The sequence below is a fragment of the Micrasema longulum genome, unplaced genomic scaffold (genome assembly GCF_059751315.1).
Source record: "Micrasema longulum isolate JH-2025_06_02 unplaced genomic scaffold, ASM5975131v1 h1tg000210l, whole genome shotgun sequence".
Taxonomy (NCBI): Eukaryota; Metazoa; Arthropoda; class Insecta; order Trichoptera; family Brachycentridae; genus Micrasema; species Micrasema longulum.
This window is the reverse complement of record NW_028277415.1, coordinates 528079-552042: the sequence shown is the minus strand read 5'-3', so window position 1 is coordinate 552042 and position 23964 is coordinate 528079. Positions and strand designations below refer to the sequence as shown.

General features: G+C 31.8%; 1 protein-coding gene across 1 annotated transcript; it reads right to left on the bottom strand.

Annotated features, from left to right (window-relative positions):
* Positions 1 to 526: 526 nt before the first annotated feature.
* LOC148283710 (uncharacterized) lies at positions 527 to 13938 on the bottom strand. The gene is made up of 7 exons (XM_088243391.1): positions 13872 to 13938; positions 12756 to 13044; positions 10130 to 10178; positions 8394 to 8700; positions 3505 to 3688; positions 2469 to 2666; positions 527 to 929 (listed from the first exon to the last, which is right to left on the bottom strand). Exons 2-7 carry the CDS (start codon positions 13034 to 13036, stop codon positions 761 to 763), a joined length of 1188 nt encoding a protein of 395 aa, XP_088099517.1. The 5' UTR covers positions 13037 to 13044; positions 13872 to 13938; the 3' UTR covers positions 527 to 760.
* Positions 13939 to 23964: the final 10026 nt, after the last annotated feature.

Sequence of the window (23964 nt, the reverse complement as noted above, 5' to 3'; positions counted from 1 at the left end):
TTAATAACATAACTATGTACTATAATTTGTGATTTGTTATTCTATTTAGAATGAATTTGGTTTTCTTTCTGTGATGTTCTAAATATCTGAATAAATAAATGAAATGAATTTTAAAAGTGAAACATTTTGTTTCTAAAATGTTTGTATTTTGTTTTAATTGTTGGAATAACGCCAGAATTTATTTTAAATTCTTGCTCATAAAGCCATAGCCGAAAAAGAAATATTACTGATGTCGGCCCAGTGCAGATGACCGATAAAAAATGTTGTCTCCTAAACGGGACTGTAGAATCAGTATTGCAATGTAAGGTTATTTTAAGCCATCAAAAATCCATGGCCAGCAAATACTTCTTTCGCAAGCACTACATAAAATAAAAAACATTTACATTGTATTTTTAATAATTTACTTTTCTGTTACTACATCACTTCATCCCAGAATGCACCGACGAAACCGCAGAAAAACAAGAATACCCTTATCTTACGGGAACTAAATAGACAAGTAATTTGTAATTGGAAATAAAATGCATAATTTTAATATTAAAATATTTTTGTATTTCACAGATTTATGTTAAAAAAATAATACAACAATCAATAACAACATAAAAAGTTGAAGTGGAAATTTTTCTAAAATGAATCTTTATTCTAAAAGTAAAAATATGCCATTATCAATTTAATTCATGTAATGCGTCAATTTTCATTTTGGATTTCACATAGCTTTGATATGATTATTTTTTTATTATCTCGTAGAACAACGTGACTATTTCTACTCGATCATAAATTTAAGGGGGTGTGGTAATGATCGACGTTGTCGTTGTACGCAGCTTTGACTTCCCTTGACACTTCTGTCCTTTACATACCCAGGAAGACAAATACAAAAGTTTGGTCCTGAACAAACACCATTAGGACAGCCTCTAGGACAGTGGCCGACACATCTGAAATCATAAAAATACAAAGCTGAGTAAATAAATAATCCATGTAATAAATGAACTGTCGAAACCGTAAATTCACACAAATCGTCTGCCTCGTGATGTAATTATTAGCTTGTTTAGCTTAACACCATACGTGAGGTGTCGGATTCGAGTCATAAAATCATAAGGTATGCACTAAAAAATCGAATAATACCACTAATGTTAGTAAAAGTTTGAACTGGGTTGTGGCTCGTGGCTAGTGTTGCGGACTCACGGATCAGAGGCCTAAGGTTTGCACCCCGCTCTACCACAACTTGGTTCCCATTTTCTAATAGTGAGTTATTTACAATTCGTTGAAAATGCCCCAAAAATTGAAATATTTGAGTCAATCATAAGAAAGCTAATATTTATTTTTTCTCTTTCTTTTTAGACATAACTTCTTATTAGACATAAAAAGTTGGTAAATATTAAAATATTCGACAACATAAATGGTATCGAATAATATTATTAATTAAATTTCTTAAAAACGCTTTAAAAAATTAAAAATCTTAAATCCATGTATTGAATGAATTAATGACAAAATGACATGTAATAAATTAGTTTTCAGAATTTGAGTGGACTAAATCAAAACTGTACCATAAAAATATTTTTTCAGGATGAGGATGAGTAGAAATGGAATTACTTAACAGTATGTACCTGTGTTTTTTTATTTTTCTTTTATTTTTATTTAAATCTTAAAGTAGGGCACACATATCATACATATTGTTATGTGTGTTCTAATAATAACATTGCAAATATATTTAATTTATAAATTGTTTATCACATATGTCTTGACCATTATTTTAAATTTTGATGTGTTTTTTTCTTCATAAATATTTTTTTCCATTTCGTAATACTTTTTAATTGCTTTCAATAAAATTAAATTTGTGACTTTTCCTAAATGGAAGTCTAATTTTGTTATTTTCTCTGGTATTGTGATCGTGTTCATGCTGGTTTCGATCAATTTTTTTCCAAAATTCTGTTTTTTTATTAGAGTTTATAATTTTATGAACAAATATCATTGTATTGTAAAATATTATTTTTTTATTTATTATAATTTCATTTCATTTACCATCGACTTTACCCTCGTGTATCTGTTTTTTTTCAAAATGATTCTGAAGGCTTTATTTTGTAATACAGTTAGTTTATCTATGTTTTCTTTGTTTGATACAAATAAAATGCTACTACAGTAGTTAACGTGTGGTTCAATAATTGCTTTGTAAATAGTTTTGCAAGAGTCCTTATCAATAAATCTTCTGATCCTTCCCAAAATTGATTTTTTTTTGCAATCTTATTTATTACCATCTTAGCGTTTTGGTGAAATGTAAGTTTTGAACCCAACATTACACCAAAATATTTAATTTCAGTGACTTCATTAAGTTTTTCATTTTCATAAAGTCAAACTAAAAAAAACGAACTTTTCTGTGTGACGCTGGCTATCAACATATCCAGATAAAAATAAAGACGTGTTTAGGGATACCAGTAATAATTTAAAAGAAACACCACATCGTAAATTTAAATTACCTGAATCCTGTTGGGTCGTTGACGTCCCTAGTAAATCCTTTGTTGCAGGTGCATTGGTCTGGTCCAATGCACTCGCCATTAATACACCTCTGGCTGCAGTGAGCCACACACTTAGATCCTAAAGCGTCTTCCTGGAGCACGAATCCACCATCGCAACTACAAGTTTCGGGAGCAATGCACTTTCCACGATCGCATCCTCTGTAAACAATGATGACATTCAAAATTAATAGAGAGAAGTTGGAAAAAGAAAATAAAAAAAGATAAAAAGTACTTTATTTCTGCAGACACATTATTTTTCTACCGTTACCAAAATGGATAGTTCGTTTTAAATCACATTTATTGGGTACTATTTAAAACATGTGTGGGGTTCATTGCCCATGATAGATGACACACACGGGCTAAATAATTTTACCTGAAATATAGTCATGACACCAAGAAACAAGCCAGCGATTTCTATTGAATTGAATTTATTACATTCTGCGAAACACGAGATTAACGTCTTTCAGTATATTAAAATCGTGCCTACCATGGAGAAATTATCAATAAAGGAACACAGTCTATAAAGAGAAAACGGGGCGTGGTAGCGCCTAGTTCAGTTCAGCATCAGTCAGTCTAACAAGTCAAGTTCAACGCAGTCACTCAGTTCCAGCATGTAGTTCAAGTGCAGTCTCTTCAACCCATCATCGCCGCTACATCTGCTGTATCTTATTTGCCATGTTATAAAAACGCATTAAATAGCAACTTCGTGTCTTCTGTTATCTATAATTGGGGTAGGAGCTCCGACCCTCAAAAACAAAATTCTTCACATTTTTAGTAATGAAACGGTGTCTAAAAAAGTAAATATAGAAAAATCTATTAAGTTGTTCAACCTATATGCATGTAAAGGTTAGTCAACTTGACGCTTTTGTGCATTAGATTACCTTATTAAATTAATTTTGTATTTAGAATCAAAACACTTAAAATTGGATTCCATTGAAATCTACGCGAGAGCGTTGAAAATTTAGAACATGGTTGATTTATGACAATCTGTTCTCACTTGCTGCAGACGGGAGAGCAGACTCCATTCGAACTCATGATGTATCCAGAATGGCATATACACTTGTTAGGCTCGATACAGTTTCCATTTTCACATCCTCCTTCGCATTTGGGAGAGCAGGTTCCCTTGGCGTCCGACGCGTAACCACTTTCACAAGTGCACACCTCTGGAGCTGTGCAGTTTCCTGGAAAATAATAATTACAGCGTTTCATCCAGTGTTCCAAATAAATATACCCATCATTCCTTTAACAACTCAATGTAAGATTTGGCAAATATTGCGTTGCCCTTCACAATTAAAAAAAAAATCCTCTACAGTCATACAACTTCTCATGCACACGCACCGATTATATCGACCTTTTTTTATATTTATTGTATTTAGTTCTATGATAAACATAGTCTTATATATATTTACATATTCACCAGTGGCGGTATTTCCATAGAAGCCCATAAGCCGGGCTTGCCTATTAATTTTATTACAAAATTACCAAATCTGGACCAAACGCTTAAAAATAATTAATTTCGTTGTTTAAATTTCGCGCCAAATGAGAATTAGAGATCTGTTCGACGTTGGTACTCTACGCATCCCGAGATCCGAACCGTATGAGTTATAGTTTATTATATATATTCAACATCAATTAAGATTGAGATATTATTTTTTAACTCTACCGACGCCTTTCATACAAGCCACCAAAATATGAATTCCCTAATCATGCAATTAACACCGCTTATTTCGAGGTTGATAACCAATACAATTGCCTACTCATAGTATGTGGGGTGGTATTTTTTTCAACTTTATTATACAAACAATTTATTCACAAAAAATACCAGAATCTATAAAATTGTATCGAATCTAAATAAAGCTTAAGAAACAAAATAAAAAGAGTTTTAAAAAAGGAGACTCAATATTTCAACAATTTTTTACGCTACCAAGTTTTGATTTTTGATGAGGAAGTCGTTTAATCGTCTGCTTCTTTGCTTGTGACTTGTAGAACTCATTACCTCGGCCTGGCGGTTAGGTTGTTAAACAACCTTGTTACAAGAAATTCAGATGCTTCCATAAAAAAATTGTGCTCTTGACTAAACCAGTTTCATGGGTAAAATTGACCGTTTCACGTTGGCGGTTAAGCAGAGTTTTTTCCTCATCGAAGTACTTCATTGTTAATTTATAGGGGTATATTTGCTTCAGTTGGACCCTACAATGCCTTAATAGAATTATGTGATTTTCTTTACTAATTTTCTCAATTTTATTTTATTTTATTTTATTTCATTTTATTTGGGATTTTTACAGCTATTACATAAACAAAATAATTAGAAAAATCTTAAAAATACTAAAGCCAATTAAAAAAATCCACTGTAAATATAATGACACATAATATATAAGAAAAGAAGTTTAGTAATTGTATTTGTGTGACGTTTGTATTCATGTGTATGTGAATGTGTGTATGCGTGAATGAATGAGGGAGAGGATACATGTGCGTGTGGGAATGAAAGAGGGAGAGGGTGCGTTTGTATGGGTGCGTAAGTATGAAAATAGTATATTTGCTTAAAACTTGTAAATTGTATTAAAAATGGTACAATAAAGAGCTTAGTAAAAAGTTAGAAACCTTTTTGTTAAATTCAAATGACGAAATGATATAAATTGTTTTTTTTAATTTTTTTTTAGTATGTTAAATTTCAAAACCGTATTCTGAAGAAAAAAAAGCATTTTATTTTTTAAATTTAACTGATACACATCGAATGAATAATGTGGGACGAGTCCTATACAATACAGTAGGTAATCACAAAATGCAGTAAATACGAAATAATGACAACAATAAAATAAGGATTGACAATACGCGAACGTTGATTCAAAACGAACACACAAATGCATATTATATGCACCTACATAATATATAAATAAGAATAACATATAAGTTTAATAGAAATGATTCGGATTATAAAAATCAGGTGTCACAAACAGTTGGCCCGCAGTACGGGGATACATAATTATATTAAAAGATCTTCTCACTATAAAACTTATATATGTTCAGGGATAGAGAGCAACGGAGAGGAGGATGCGGACAAAGACAATTTATTACCTATGGCAGTTTTGATAAATTTAATATTTTTGGTAAATATATCTATTTCGTTAAATTTCCTGTTATACGTATCCATAATACGGTTAATCGTAGCGTTTTTTGACGAATTTGTTCTGCATTTAGGTATGTGGAAAAGTTGTGTATAACGCGTTTGTCTCTGTGGTACCTTAAGATGAATGCGGTTAACCAATTCGGGGGAATCTATTTTATCAGATATTATGTTGGTGAGTAACACTATATCAGCTGTGGTTCGTCTATCAGCGAGAGTTTGGATATTATGAAAAACGCACGCTTGGCGATAATCTGGAAAATTGAGATGTAATCTACGGTTTAAGTTTTTTATAAACATTTTTTGAATTCTTTCAATTTTGCAGGAATGAATTTTATAATAAGGAGACCAGACAGGTGAAGAAAATTCTAGTAAACTACGAACATAAGAAAAATATAATTTTTTAAGAGTATCGGTATTTTGAAACGGTTTGCCTGTGCGTAGTATAAATCCTAGTGTTCTAAAAGATTTTTCAGTAATACCATCGATGTGACGATTAAAAGTTAATTTTTCATCTAAGAGGATACCTAAATCACGGACTGTTTCGACAGATTTAATATTTGTATTATTTAATTTGTAATTAAAATCGATGGCACGGGTCTTTCTTTTGAATGTTATTTTTAGGCATTTTTCAGGGTTAAGCGATAGTTTATTATTTAAACAATAAACCGACAGTCTAGTGAGGTCCTCCTGCATTTTATGACAGTCATTAGTATTTTCAATATTTAAGTATACCTTCATGTCGTCTGCATACATAATGTATTTAGAGTTATTAAAACAATCGCCTATATCATGAACATATACATTGAATAAAAGGGGTCCTAAATGGCTACCTTGAGGGACACCAGATGGAAGCAAGGAAAAGTCAGAAGAGTGCCCGCCAACGACGACTGCCTGACTCCTTTGACTGATGTAAGAACCAAGCCAACATAAGAGATCTCTATTAATTCCGATTGCTATTAACTTTTTTAAGAGGATTGAATGATCAACACGATCAAACGCCTTTGAATAATCAGTGTAAATAACATCAGATTGTAATCCCTTGGCCATATACTCAGCAATATCGGTTGTGAAGAGCGTTAAATTAGAAACTACTGATCGTTTCCGCATAAAACCGTGCTGTTCATTTGGGATGTGTAAAGCAACTTCAGATAAAAGGTGATTATAAACTAACATTTCAAATATTTTGCCAAACACTGGTAAGATTGAGACCGGTCGATAATTCTCAACTTTATTTTTGAGGCCACTTTTATGAATGGGAATGATAAGTGCTCTTTTCCAGTGACTCGGAAAGACTCCATCTTTTAATGAGCGATTGAATATAATTGTTAGAGGTTTGGCAAGTTGATTTGCACATTTGATTGCGAATAATGGAGGAATGTCATCGCTTCCAGCGCCTTTGCTAGAATCTAATTTAGTAAGAATTTTACGGACATCGTCGTAAGAAAAGTTGATTGAAGATGTAGCAACATTGCGTGTGCTTTGATGGAGTGGGGAGGTTATGCAGGCTTCATCGATCAAATTGCTTTGAGTATAGACCGAATTAAAATAATTAGAGAAGTGGTCGACTACTTCTTGGGCATTATTAGACACTTGGTTTTTATATTGCATATTCAAGGGAATGTTGTTAGAGTTACGTTTACTTTTAATAAAAGACCAAAAATATTTAGGATCGTTCACAATTTTGTCATTTCAAGTAATTATCTGTTGGATCCTTTACTTCAGATGGTCAATTCTGCCAATGTATTTTTTTCTTTTATTTTTTCTTTTCTTTACAATATACATAAGAGGTAAAACAGAGTATTAAAAAAATAAAGCATAATTACAAAGCAATGAAATACATATTAATAGTAAAAATAGTAAACAAAAAATCCCATAAAGGCATGGCCTGTTCGTGGGTATACAAGAAAATGTTAATGAACTTTTGCTCCTATATTAAATAATGGACAGTTATAATATTTTTATGTAACATAAAAAAGAGAAAATGAAGTATGTCTCATGAGTTCCTCCTCAAAATTAAATTATGTATGTGTATATCGTATGATTTTCACAACTTATGAAGACTAACTAAGATTCAGATGATAAAGTTAAATTATTCTTCATTTGCATCACATTTTGAGTATACCAACATCAACATTTCTAAGAAGTAAGGTTTTTAAATAGAACAAGAAAAAATATATTTTTATGCAATTGTTTTGCCGCATTTAAATTATTGTTCTAGTACTGACATTCTGAGCACTGAAAATCAATAAAACGTCATGCAGAAAGCTCAGAAATAATAAAACATTCATTTAGCAGAAAACAGCCAGATGTAATATTGAATGATACTTCAGCCAAACTCTGAATGTATGAGACGACATTTTGTATTATTTATGTTTTTATTCAATACATGTGTTTTTAAATTTACGTATTTATAAAATTAAAATACCTACTTTCATAAATTTTAGAGAACTAGATTTCCGGAGGCACTATTTTCTCCACCCGTGGGTGTTTTCTGTAAATTGAGAAATGCCACTTTTGTGATCAACACTATTTTCAAAATTGATTATAACAGTTTTATGTATGAAAGCGGCCTGGCTGTTTTTAGCAGAACCTAGAATCGACATTACTGCATCCGATAACAAATATCATTTTTTTTCAAAATTGGGGACTAGCTGCTTTCTGCACAACTACGTTCAAGTGATAGTCGACGTCGGGGAGACCTGACATGACACATAAAGAAGAAGAGGAATAGTCTTATTTAAACCTTGAAAGATATTTACCATGAGCACAGCCCTGCGAGCATTTAGGCACGCAAAACTTCATGTGAAATTCCTCTATGAATCCAGGATTACAGGCGCACTCATTGTCCGGCCCGCAGTGACCGTTGAGACACCCTATGGGGCAGGTCGCCACGCAGTATCCGTCAAGATCGAGCACGTGGTCGGGGTGGCAGGCGCAAACGTTGGGGGCCACACAGCGCCCGTTGATGCACTCGTTCTCACAAACGGGGTCACACAGACGGAAGTTATGGATGTTTCGTTCGTAGCCAGGACAGCACTTCCGGATCTTGCTCAGCGTAGAGGAAGACTGAAAATAAAGTCACATATTTACTTTTAAAGTAATGCTATATTATTTTTTTGTTTTAGGGCATTATTAAATATTTTTGACTATTATTAAAATTAAAATAAAAACATACTTTTGTATCACAACAGGCCTGGGGTCCCAATTACAGCACGGACCAGAACAGAATTACAGGAATCGAACCCTGAACCCTCTGTGCGGTGGTTAAGTACCCTAGTCATTACATTACGGAGGTCGCCAATTCGTTTTTAACTACTTATTGAAGTTACAAAAGCTTCCTTATCAAGGTACAGCTTGCCCACCACATACCGCAAACCACACCTGAGGACATACTCGTACGTCTCCTTGGCGGTGCCTACATACACGGAAAAGTTGTTGTAACAAGAAAAACTGCACGAAGGAGCTTCAATCTGGTAGCCTTAGCATCTTTGTGCTGACACAATGCAATCCAGAAGTACATAATACGCACTTCATTGGATTAAGAAAAGAGGGAAGTGAATTCTTCACTGACTGGGATTACATTGGTTGGACATGATCAATTTGCCGAAATGATTACAAAACATTTTAAACGCCATTAAATTATTTTTGGAAGCCGCCAGATCTGTATATCCGACAGGACCTATAACAGGGATACGGATGGTAGCGAGAAGCTTTATTCGGTAATCATAGAGAGGGGGAAAGGGACAAGACTACAAGATGTGTTCAGAAGATTGATTAGGATGTCCGCAGCAGCATAAAGCGGCATAAACAATATTGAAAACAGATGATTTGTCATTAGATTTACCATGAACCGATAAAAACTACGTAGTGCAGTGATCGAGAATAACCCAAAAAGATTGTAAGAGCTGACGGATTGAAGGAAAAAGACAAAAGGTAACCCTCCCTGAAACGGAAAATTCCCATAGCGATTGCCAAGCATCACGAAGAGCATTTAAAGATATGTTTTTACATCCGATTGAGACATTCCTTCAGTTGGAAGTAGACGGCAACCAATAACAGAGAAACGTGAACGCTTTCTTTTTAAGTGGAAATTTGGGGATCGTCGATGGACCTCTAGATTCAAAGGTAAAATTAAATCTTAATTGTTGCCTGCTATATAACAAAAATGATCCAGATACGATGCATTTGGAGTATGAATACAGTTCCTTATGCACCACTGGATAGGAAAATGATAATGATATGATACTGAAACAAGACCAATGATATGATTTCATTATTACATAGCAAATGCCATATCTGATTCATCTTTCCGTATAGTGTCCACAGACAACTTCCAGACCTCTCTGTCAGCTGCCAGATCTCGCGCGTCCTTCCAAGTCAGGTCATGAACATGTTAGAACTAAGGGACGTCTTATCTTAGTCTTATCCATCTCACAACGGGGGTTTTAATTAATTTACAAAGAACAATATTTTATTTTAAAAAAGATTAACATACCCCATTTCCTGCAGGAACGTTGTTCGGATCCTTTACGAGGGAGATAGTACTGGAAATAAGATAAGTTGGTGCGTAAAATAATAATAGTAATAAATGTTATTAAATATTTGTTAATAACCACTTACCGACTTTTCTATCTCTACCAGTTTCGAGACGTACCCGTCTCTTCGTCAGGACACCAATAAAACCCACATGCAAACCAACATTCAAAACCCACTACACCTTCACCATAGTTGTTGCATAGAAAAGAAAACAAAAAGAAAAAAATGTAGACATAGAAAAGTCGGTAAGTGGTTATATACAAATATTTAATAACATTTATTAAAATGTTTGACCACAAAGTTAATGCTTTAAATATTAATAAATAATAGTAATGTTTATTCGCGACCAGAAATAGATTACAATATGCCACTTTTTAAAAATTATTTCAATGATTTCTCTGAAATATGTACTGTTTGCCTAACTAGGTAAAACCTGTTTTAAGGCAGACATTTTAATGCATGAATAATAATATTGCAAACCGGCGACTTACTAAAATTTATAACTAAATAGAGGTACGCCATTAAAATAAAGGTTCGTGCCGCCAGACATTAATGGCAATAAATAAATTTAAAAAAGGTTTATTATTTTTTCTCTAAATAACAACCGGGTTGTGGTTCGATAGTATTGTGTATGTGATAGTATTGTGGACTCACGGGCCAAGGGTCCAAGGTTCAAATCCCGCTCCCACAACTCGATTTACATTTTTCCAGCACAAGTTATTTACGACTTTTAGGAAATGGTCTGAAAATTTTAATATTTGAGGCAATAATAAGAAATTCTCTTTTTATTACTATTTTTTTTAATGACGAAACTAAGTAATCAATATTTCGACAAAAAAAACATTAACATAGATATGTACGTGACGTACAATGTAAACAAAATCATTAAATATTTTACGCTGACCCTTCCAGGAATCGAACCTGGGATCTCAAACATGGAATTCGCCAACCGCTACACTACGCGTCGGATTTATCTCCAATAAATTTCCTTTTATCAGGATTTATATCTGATGTATATCGATATCAATAATGACTGTTTTGACTTATAAATGTTAATGTTATGTATTTTCCTATGTATTTATCTTCATTACCTTAAAATTACCTAGAATAATATTGTAAGGTAAAATCTTGTATTTATCGGAATCATATTGATAACATTCGACCGATTTTCCAGGAATATAAATAAGACACGTATCTATTTGAATACATAAATAATTTCTAATGAGTTAAAACAGGTGAGTAGGGGAGGTCGGGCACAGTTGTCACACGGGCGCGCACATCGGTTTATTGGCATTTGAAGTGATTTTTTCATGTACAAAACACACTTCAACGTGATGTGCGTCTCCCTTATCCGCACCTGGTAGTGTATAAGACACCGCACACCTATTGCAGTGTATTTCGATCATTTGTTGTATGAACTAAATATCATCGTCTAACGTTCGAGGCACAAGACCGAGGACAACGAAATATTTTTGAGAAAAACACCCTATGAAAAAATAATTTTACGCCACCTTATCGGAATCAAACCTTGGTCAACCGGGCTCAAGCATTCAGGTGAACGCGCCAACAAGTACACGCGGTGGACTAATCTCAACTCGGTTTGATTCTTATTTTAGAGTAGACATCAAGTCGATAACACTCATCGAGGGTTCTTTTTCAAACACAACAGAACTTATTTTAATCTATTATAATAGGATAACGTATAAATATTGGCGTTTTTGCTTATATTTTGAATATCTATTGCAATATGATTTTAAAAATAATCTCTAATTGGAGTAGGATCTCCAATCCTTAACAAGCAATTTCTACAGATATTTACTATTGGCTTGTCTGTATCGTTTTTTTTTGTTGTTTGTTATGTTTTTGTTTTTTACTGTTTTAAATTGTTTTTTATGAGAGCTAGAACCATCCAAAAACCCTTAAAACGCTCAGTTTTATCTGCTGTCTTCGAACGTACCGTATAAAGACACTTATTTTTTATTCTGATACTTTTTCTTAAAAAAACAACCAAATCCAGTTTTGGGGTTTGGAAAACGGAAGAACGAAACCTCGTTTTGCCGATTTTAGCTAATAATAATTTTTCCGATGCGCATTTGTGTTTTTCGTAAAGTATCAGGAAGGTATATGCAAAAGGGGGACAAAAAAAATGCTCAAGTACCTATTCAAGAAAATTTCCACCGCATATTATTTTAGGTGTGGTTCGTACAAAACGAAAATGTGTGACATCTAAGCCCTCACTTCCCTTTCCACCGAGTTAAACAATCATCATTTATGTGACTAGCTTACAATATTCTAGAGAGGTTATATTCTCGGTAAACGTATTAGCGCATTTGCCTGAAGCGTTCTACCATCATGGCATAAGGCCACAATAACAAATGTTTAGAAACGCAAATGGCTTCTTAGAACGCCTGCTGGTATTCAATATATTCGACTTTGAAAACAGGTAAACATAATCAAAAATAAAGAACAGGGAAGCCTTCAATATAAATATCCACAATGCCAATTTATATAGCGAAACCTGCAAATCAGCTAAATAAAACAAAAATGAATGAAATAGTAACACAAAAAACATTTGAAATCCTTACGGTACTTCGACGTAACAAACTCCTTTCTCAAAGTCGATTGGCTTGGACGTATTTTTGGTGGGAGCGGCGCCGGCGGCAGTGTGAGATGACCCGGTGAGATTTCTCAAGTTCGGCACTTTGGTATTGAAAAATTGCGTTATGTTTTGTCCCACGGCTTGAAGGTGACCTTTTACCCCCCCTCCGCCCTTCACCCCCTCCAGGGGCTCTCTATCGGGATGGGGAAGAGCACTGACCATTAACGCTACCCCCAGAAAAAGAAAGAAGCTGAACCGCTTTAACATGACTGTTTCTGAAAAAAAATACAATATTTTAAGTACTGCTACAAGGTCTCCAACAACACAGTTGTAACAAAGATGAAGTGGTCATTTATTCCACTTGATATAAAAATACCAATTTTAAATCACATTGTAAAAGAAAGGATGTCATGCATTCCAAAAACCACATATGTATTTTTTCTTTGCACAATAGGTAAACATAAGTTACAAATACAAAAAACACTAATACATAAACACATAAAAAAATCCCACAAAAGCATGGCCTGTGTGTGGGTATATATTTTATTTTCAATTTCAATAGAAGAATACGATAGATATTTTTTTTTTAAAAGTGCTAATATTAAAACAAATTTTTTTTATCAATAAGAATGAGAAAATTTTACTAAAAGTATATTCTCATTAAAAAAAGAAGCTTTTTAAATGTGATTTTTTTATCCAGCAATAAATAAATCGAAATCAATATTTTATGTCAGGAATCGAACCCGACACCTCTTGTATGGTAGACATACGCGCTTACCACGAGGCGCACAGTTAAAATTTGAAAATAATTTATCACTTTTCCCTTTAAATTTCATATCAATTAGATTTTTTCGCTCTACAAATAATAATAATATTTACACAAATATTATATTTTGTTACTATTTTCTGTTGGTTTTAATACCGAGTAAAAAATTTGTAAACATGTAAATGTCGATCAGACACTACCCCGAAAAGACCGAACCCCATTTATTACAAGTCTATAGAATCAAAAATATTTTAACAGCACACAATTCAATGGGTATAGTGAAATAATTAATAATTTTTTTACAACAGAAAAAAAATAGTAAATAAATTTTCTTACCACCAAAACAACTATGGAATGCTAAAATATCAGTCGATCCGCACTTAACGAAAGACAAATGTTGACTAATCTCCGAACTGTTACGCCTTATTCATTACGGTCCATACAACCTCAACTAAAGAGTTATTCAAATGTTATAGATTGTGCAGCATACACATTTTTTTGAATTTTTTTTGTTGCATTTTTTTGCATATATTTTTTTATTTATACAAATACGTATTTTAAAAAAACGAATAACGCATACCTAATTTTATGAGACCGAGAGCCCTGTGTTAAGTTGGGATACACCATACTGAAAAGCAGAAGCATGCATATTATTATTTTAATTATATTATTATCTTATATTTATTCATTCATATTTTTTGCTTACAAACTATAATTAATAATAAAAATAATGTGACCTCACTGGGGTTTCCCGTGTTGAGGACACTCAACAATATACTTTTTAAAAATTACATTTGAGAATAAACAAAGAAGACTAACTTAAAAAAACGAAGATAATTAACAAATATTTAGATAGTTTTAAAAACAAGGTATTTATGTACATCTATATTATTTATATTACAAAACACACAATGAAAATAACAAAAACCTAACAAAAGCTATACACTTGTGGAGCAGTTGATTCAATATGGGCGAATGAGACAATCCATTTTATTTCTACCTAGCTCCACTATCCATTTTTTTATAGCCTTTTAAAACATTTTCTCGTTACTAATTGTTATATATACTTACTGTAAATTAATTTTTAGTATTTGTTTTTAACATTAATTTGTTAATACCGTTTTTTTAAAGTGTATATATATATATGTTTAATATATATATATTTACAAACATTTTTATTTTTAATATTATTTTATTTTTTATTGTTTAAATACTTTACAAGTTATTAACAATTTACTTTTTGATTCTAACATTTTTCTTTTACATGTATTTTTTTTCTTTTTTAACATGCAAAGTTTCACATTTTATTTTGCATTGAAAAATGTTTTTTTTTGTTTCTACATGTATAGAAAAAAAAAGTGTTATTTATTTCTCAAATTAATACTTACTATGTTTGTACTTACCTGTATATTTTTTTTTGTAAGTGGCCCTTGGGCGTATTGTAAAATTAAATAAATAAATATTATTAAAGAGTACCGAAAATAAAAATTATTACAAAAACATGTTTTTCAAAAAACGTCTGGACAACACGCTTAATAATATATAAATCTATACAATACCTCGCAGCAGTCTCCTGCATCGGTCTCTTCCCTTAGACAAAATCCAAACTTGTACACTTCTCCTGAACAGGCTTTCATTTGGTAGCCCTGAATATGTTCATCCAGGATATTGAACACTCTTGGGGCCACAAAAGAGTAATTTTTCTTAACATACGTGTTACGTATAAAACTAAATATTAATTCAAAATGCTATTAAATATTTGTATGTAGCCACTTACCGACGTTTCTATGTCTACCGGTTTCGAGACGTACTTGTCTCTTCGTCAGGACACCAATTGAACCAACATGAAAAACCGACTATACACCTTTACAATACTAAACTATAATAAATTAAAAAAATAATTATACATACATTAGTAAAAAGTTAAAACAAAAGTGAAGATCTAATCATTATTTAAAATTTTGATTGTTAATTCTTTTTCAAAATACAGGACTTGATCATTAGCGACGTGGTATAAAATAATTCTAAATCATCACTGTTTTGATTTGCAAGTCGCTGCATGTGAATAATTAGTGAATTCAATGAATATTAGTACCATGATGATGACTGTAAAACAAAAAAAAATGTCTAATTGGTCTATGTGGAATACGAAAGTTTATTAAAGTTAACAGTTCTGGGCAATCTATTTTATTATTTGATAATTTTAAAATAAACAATAGGTCATTTATTGTCCTCCTGCTTGATAGTAATGTTAAATTTAAATTATTCATCGGGGATTTAAAATTTATTTCTGACACAGGTAGACCAAATTTAAATTGAAGGTATCTTAAAAACATTCTTTGTACTCATTCAAGATCATATGAGTTGCAGTAGTAAGTGGAACTCCAAACTGCAGATGCATACTCTTAAAATATAACAAAATAAAATTACGATTGTTTCAATATTTTAAAAATGCTGAGTGTTTTAAATAACAAAACCCAAAATTTGCATAGCCTTATTAGAGATAATTTCATAGTGAGGTGAGAAAGTTAACGTAGTATCAAAAGTAACACAAAGGTCTTTAATATAATGGACTTGTTCAATGGCCATATTATTAATAAAATATTTTGACACAACGGAAACGGATTTTCTGGATCGATTAAAGGAAATATAGTAGCAGATATATTTGAAATCAGTTTTTTGTGTTATTTATGATTTTTGGACAGCCATTTAAGATTTTTATTGTTAAATTCATTCCACCATTTTGCATCCGATTTTTAAGAATACAACAGTTATTGTTTTATCTGTAGAGAGTTTATAAGGACTGATATTCTCTTTAAATGTTTGACAATAAAAAAAACATTACTGCCTTTGCTTGTATTTTGTCGGGGAATATATCCTTTAATAATTAAAATCATTGTTTTTTTTGCGGTATAGGACATTCAGTATTTTGCTTAGCGGCCCTCCTGGGGGTTGCGACCCGCAGTTTAAAAAACACTGTTGTATACTAAGGCGAGGCGTCCATGTAAACATTAAAAATTTCAAGTAAAAAATACACTCAAATATATATATTACAGCTATTGTATATCATTGGTTAATTGATCTGATGATATTTTTTAATACTAATTGCATTCATGAAAGGAAGAAAACGAGGATTGAACTTATGAATTCGTGTTTCAATATAATGACATCACCCCGGCCAAACAAGTTTTTTCGTGATGAGAAATTTACTGACCATGTGTTATTTTTCTACCTGACATGAAGTGAACTCTTGTCTTCTAGGTGTACCCACAGAATATAAAATATATTTTACCGTTTACAATGTCACTGGCCCGGTATTAGATATTAGTAAGTTCACAAAAGGTGACCATTGGTATCATCTTGGGGTAAAAAAAACCTTATTTTATAAACTACCAAAGCCAATTTAAATTTAATTTAGGGCCAGTTGAGATAAAAAAAAATTAATTTGAAGTAAAACAATTATTGTCAAACTTTTGGTATAAATGGGAGTACGAGAAATCAACAATCAACATACCTATAGTATTTTACAAATTGTGACCAAAACATAACAATGATTAACAATGTTTTGAGCACGTCCAAATGTTTGTTAGCAAGTTTTATTTCTAATATTTATAGCATTAACTTTGTGGTTAAACAATTTACTGAATGTTATGAAATATTTGTAAATAACCACTTACTGACTTTTCTATGTCTACCAATTTTACTTTACTGACTGAAATAAAAATACAGGAGTTAAAATCTTACATACATATAATAAAGGGTTGAAAGTAAATAACATGGAAATATTTCACATTAGGAAAGTTTTAAAAAATAATGTTCCTTTGATCAATAATCAAACAACCTTTTAATATAGCCCGTATTAGATCCCGTATTATGGGATGACCCTTATAGTGTATGTAAGGGTTACTTATTAAAATTCATGTCGTGTTGGTTTTATATTTTTGTTCAACCACTACTATGCTGAAGGCGAATAGTGGGTTTTGCATGTTGGTTCAATTGATGTCCTGACGAAGAGACGGATACGTCTCGAAACTGGTAGACAAAGAAAAGTCAGTAAGTAATTATATACAAATACTTAATAATATTTAGTAAGATGTATTTCAATCCCTTGGGAATTATTAAGATCTAAATTTATTGTAACAGATGGGGAAAACATTTTTAAAAATGGAATATAGAAGTCTAGGCTGGTTTAAGTGGCCACTTTGCACACTGTGTAACATGTGACAGGCGCCATGGCGCAGTTAATAAGATAGCTAACTGTGAAACTGGCATCGCGGGTTTCATTCCCACGAGTTGCAAAAAAAATCCAAGATTTTTTTTGAAGTGGTGTATTTTTTATAATTTTCTTCCATATTCTCTTTCGCGCCTGCTGACAATCCTCTTATATTGAGGCTTAGTGGGTTATTGAAAGTAAAAAATCGTTGTTTTGCCTATTTTCAAACATCCATATTTCCTCAATTCTTCCATCTGTTGACTTTTTTGAAGAAATAGAACTGAAACCTAGTTCGTATTATGTATTTTTTTGCCATGCTCAAAGCAAGGAACTTTATTCGTTCTCTTTGGAATTAGTTATCGTTAAGAAATGTTCAAAATTGTGTCGTGTTGTTACTTTTCGATAAAATTATGTTTTGTATGGAATGAACCATTGAAACATAACATAATAGAAGACTTTTCGGAAAATCCTGAGTAATTAAAAAAACATTTTTGGAAAAGCACATGTTATAAAAAAATAAGTAACTTTTTTTCATAGTTTGAGCAAATAATAGTCTCTATTTCTTTGTCGACTGACAACCTGGGAGCATCAAGTTCTCAACTTGTAGAGCTAACATGAACTGTCGACAAACTGCTTACAGTGGACGTCCTGAGCTACATATCTTGAGGGGACGTTGATGATAAATACAGCTCTCGGGAGGCATTTGCAATATACGGCCTAGCTAACCGATTCCCCTCCTTTGGACGACAGACTTATGTATTAGAGACACGGTTTAATAAGAAACATTGGGTTTTTATTTGTCCTTTTAGGTTTAATTTTAATTTCTTGTTTTGTTCTTTTGTTTCGTATTTTTATTGTGCTGTAACGTAAAACGAATAAAATAACGTAAACATACGCACGGGCTTTTTATGTGGATTTTTTAAATAATTATTTTATTATGTTTTATGTTATGTCTGTATGCTATATAATGTAAGAAGGTAAAAAATATGAAGTCAAAAATAACGGAATATGTATGTAACATTTAATTTTAATTTCATTAAACCTAATGCTAAGCTAATATGCTAAATGATGAAGTAAGTTTTATCAATCGCGACCCCCCGAAGTACAGTGTAGTATGTCCAAATCGCCCATTTTGCAGGGGAGCAAAAAAATACTTTAAAAAAAAAATTTACGCTCGGAATTTACATGATAATGCCCAGTATTTTTTGTATTATTTGCTTATTTGACTGTTAAAATATGAGAAAAACAGTGAATTATCACGACTACTTTATTTATATTTTATAACCATATAATTAGCAACTAACAAAGTAATAGTTGTCTGTGTCACGCTCATAAGCGCGCCTCAGCGCGAGAGAGACAGAAATTATTTTTATAATGCGTAAGTATGCCGTGCGATGTAATACCATGAGCTTATTCACAGATACTACACAATGCGTTTGTGTAAGTATTGCGAACGCGCCAGCTTAAAAAAAATCACCAGTACCGTGTTCTACAAAATATTTTACTCAATGAAGAAGTTCAGTGTCTTTTTTTTTTTTTTTTATTTGTTAAAAGACTATGAAAATAAGGCAAATTTGTTTATTTTTTACTTATCGTATTATCAGCGCTATGATTTTTTAAAGTTTTGTGTTTCTGAAATAACTCCGCGCGTGACGTCAGAGGTTGTTTTCTATTAGTTCTTCCCATTGGTTCGTTTACGTTAAGCCAACCAGATATCCTTCCCAACTCTCAATCAAAGTAGTGCGTTTTTATTGAAATGTTTTTTATTATTTTTTTCGTACATTTTTAAGAAACTTTTCGCTACAATTTAATGCTCAAATTTTTACCGCGAGCAAGGAAACATGTTTTGTATCTAATTTTTCGTAGGGCTGAAGTTCCTCATTGTTTTCAAAGAATACTGAAGTTTGTGGTAAATCCCGCTAAGAATGGTAAATATACGTGAGTGTTATCCTAAAAAAGTTAAACAAATGTGGCTAAACTCACTGCATTCATAACTTTAGACTTACCACGGTGTACATTTGGGTATGAAAAACATTGCACGACGTATGCAGTTATTTTTGTGGACAAATCAAGTAAACAACATAACCTCTCATCCATTTCGACCCATATTAAAATTGTATAATACTGTTATCTCAGTTTATGACATTACAGCCGGAAATGTTCGCTAATGTTTTAACTTCCGACGCGTTTTATCTGAAATTCGTATTTGCGTAGGATTCTTTGGCAAATGTTTCTCTAATCAAATTAATTGGATGGATTAAAGCAGGCTCATTAAAACTGGTGTATTGCATAGTAGTTGAGATAAACATTATCATGTTTGCACCGATTGCGCGTTACATTACATTTACATTTCTCCGAAATGTATGCAATAGGTCTACCTATGAACTCATGCATGTTAAGATAAGATTGTTAATGGTAATTAAGAAAGTTCAAGCTGTTTGAGTAATATGAAAATTATAAACCTTAAAATATAACTTGATTAAAATGACAGCTGCCAAATTAATGCCACTAGTGATGGGAAATTACTGATCACAGATCATGTATCGATCAAATAAATTTCAGTTTTTTCATGCTAACATATATGAAACTCTGTTTTCGAAAATTGATATAAAAACTTTAAAAAACCTATTATAGTGTGTTTAAGACAAATATTTACTAAAAAATAAGACATGTCATACTTTTTTTCATGAACAACATTAAATGAATTATTTTTTTATCCGATCGATTTACATTGATCAATTTGTCCCATCTCTAACATTTTTGCAAAATGATGTAACCCTGTAAGAACGTCGTTAATAATTAGGTTAGTTTTAGTTTAAAAGCTGATTTTATATAATTATGTTGATTTGTAGGTCAAGCATAGTATTAAAAAAATAAATTAACATGCCAGATACGAATGATTTTTTCGGGTGTCAATGTAAATCACTCCTTAGACGTTACTACAAAGTTATGTCGTCACTTTTGCTGACAACTGTCATTCTAATCAAGCTATATATTAAGAACTTTAGTATTCCTAATGGTCATACGGTACCACAAGGAACTCAAAAACAATCTACATAGATTCGTTTAAGAATAATGTGTCCTTCAATACAATACAAAGAATCGTATCGATCGTATCGATATTGCATACATTTGACGCAAATGTATGCAATAGCATCAAATGAAACACTTACCACACTTTTCCTTATAAAAACACTATCAATCCCAGAACAATAATGGGAAGACGCACTATTACCTTTTGACAACTCACAGTTCAAAACTGATATTTTTGTTTCTTACCAAAAGATGTGTCCGCCTACTGCTTTTGTCATTGTTTCTAGAGTTCAAAGTTTTTTGACTGGGCACATGTAGCAATTCTTATTATATTGTGTTTTATTAACCAATGGTCATTTCCTGGGGGGTGGTCATTTACTGGTGCCTTGACCCTATCTGAATAATTAAATAATTCACTTATTATTCAGGTTTAAAAATAGGAACAAATAATTATACTTACTCTCATTCGCACTGTGCACTGTCTACATAATGTATATTGTCGACCTACCAGTTGTTGCCAGTCCAAAAAATATTTTATCAATAATTAATGTCAACAGCACCAAGAATCTAACCGGGAACATTCATTTTATGTAAATCAGTTGCTAAATTCGAAATATTTATTGCATTATTAGTATTTTGCAACGGTACTAACATTTAAAAAAACACCCTACAAATCATTATATGTCAAGATTAACAAATTACAACAGAGATGGAGAACGTTTTAGAGAGGGTGATATGGAAGTCCAGACATTTACAGGGATTACGACCTGTCATTGGCTGGTTTAAGTAGCCACTTATCACACACTGTGTAACATTTACCATTTTGCCTATGTTTGAACATCTATTAAATTTGAAATATACACAATGTGTTAAATGGCCACATAAACCATCACACGTCAACATGTTTGGATATTATCGAATGAAATAGTAAATTTACTGTATTTTAAAAATATTCAATCTACATATTTCTTATTAAGTTATATTTGCACGTATTTATGCTTTTTCGATTTGCATCGTCTTGACCTCAGAATAATAATGCGTAACCTAGAGAGAAGCCCGATTTATATGTTTCATAGAACACAAGCGATGTTAGTTTGTTGGTTAGCAACCCATTGGTGGCCATTTTGTTATATTTGATAACATAAACATAATAGTTTGATCGGATGCTTTTGTAGCTGTGCTTGGCTTTGTAAATAACTTGGATATTTACGTTACCATAAAGAAAAACCGACTATGGTGAATTGCAGTATGTTTGGTTGCAGCAGTAGGAGCGTCAAAGGTGTTAAAGGAGTCAGTTTTCAAAGGTAATTGATTTCGAATATTTTCCCATGATTTACATTGATTTTTGGCATTTATTGTCCCGACACGTGTATTATGTTACTTAAAAACTTTTCTTATATTAACATATTTACTTCAGATATTATTTTTTCTCAATTTAGGAGATACATTTGTGAATTAAAGTATTACTGTTGAAAATGTCAGTTGATTATGAGCAATATGTCAGGGCCGCACTAGGCATCCATATAAAGTTTGATTTTTTATCGAGTAGAGGTCGATTCAAATTTTACTTGAAAATAGCAATGTTAACATTGAAATCGCATCTCAAATGACGTGTCCAAATTTCAGGCCGCTACGACTCGCCGTTTCGGAGATGTGACGGACAAACAAACAAACTCAACTCAGGACTTTGGTTCCATGGAGTAAGGATTAATGTCTCAATAAATGTAACATAAGTATATTGTGAATTAAATGAATAAATAAAAAAAAAAATAGACACTCACATGTATTTTCAGTTTAATAAAATGAATATAGGCGAATTGTAGAAAAATAAATTGGAATAACCCTGCAATAATACATACACAGGTACATATTGAAAAATATTTTCAATGCAAATTAATATCCATTTGGCAATTCTCGACCTCAGTACGGCCCATTGTTTTGCTGCAAGCTGTAGCTAACATAATACCCAATAGTCATAGAATGGTTTTCCTACGTTTAGGCTCCTCTATAGCTTGGCGCATTATTACTCTGAGGTCTTGACAATTATTTCCAAATAAATAAAACAAGATATGTGGTCGTTTTAATTTTAAAAGGTTTTATATTTAAATATTAAATTATATGAATAAGATGGTCATTTTACTCACTAAACCTAACAAATATATTTTTTTAATTTTACATTTATACACCTTTAAGATATTATGACTTATAAAATAAAATTCTTTGGTAGGTAAACTGGGTTGATTGCAAAACATTCAAATGAATTTACAAACTCCATCTAAAATCAGAAATTATTTAGCGATCATAATGAAAATTATGTCAATGATTTTACGTAGGGAATAAAAAAAGTAATTGTTTAAATTAACTGAATTAAATTGAAATGTCAAGTGTTTCATAATTTAACCTTAAAAAAACGATGTAATTCAGGTATTTAATAGTTTTATAATATTATCGATTGGATTAATTAATTACTTGGGTAGATTAATTATGTATCAATATCGATGTTTACGCAATAGATAAAAAGAAATTAGAAAACCATAAATTATCTTCTTTTTTTGCTTTCTCATAAATGTAATAGCTTGTAACCGATAATTTTATACAGATTATACAATAGGGAAATATCACATACTACGAATACCGATAAAAAAAATAATATATGAAATGGATTTAGAATAATCAATTGTATTTTAAAATCAATATGGATATTGTGGAGATTTTTTTCCATACATAAATGTTAAAAAGAAATTCAATAAAAATACGTTCGTTGAAAAACGCGACGTGTTTGACCTTTGGTTGTTGTGACGTCAAGATTCGTGATATTGTTCTACGCAAATTTATATGGCCACGAACAAATTAACATGAATCGTGACGTATTAGGGGCGTGGCTAATGGAATCGCCGTTTTTGCGGGAATTTAAATTTACAAATCTAGAGGTATTTTTTATGCCACTAATAATTAAGAAAAATAAAATTGTTCACTGGACAGTATTTTATAGACCTTGATTATTTTTTAAATGTTTAAAAAAACGTGATACTCGTATTTCCTTATTCTGAAATAGTCAATTTTTGTTAAGCATATCGACAAACATCCGCAAATTTCTTACCGTTGAGTTTAAAGTAGACAAGTATACTATCCAACTAATCTTACATAATATATTCCATCGCAAATACTAGTACCAGAAATGGA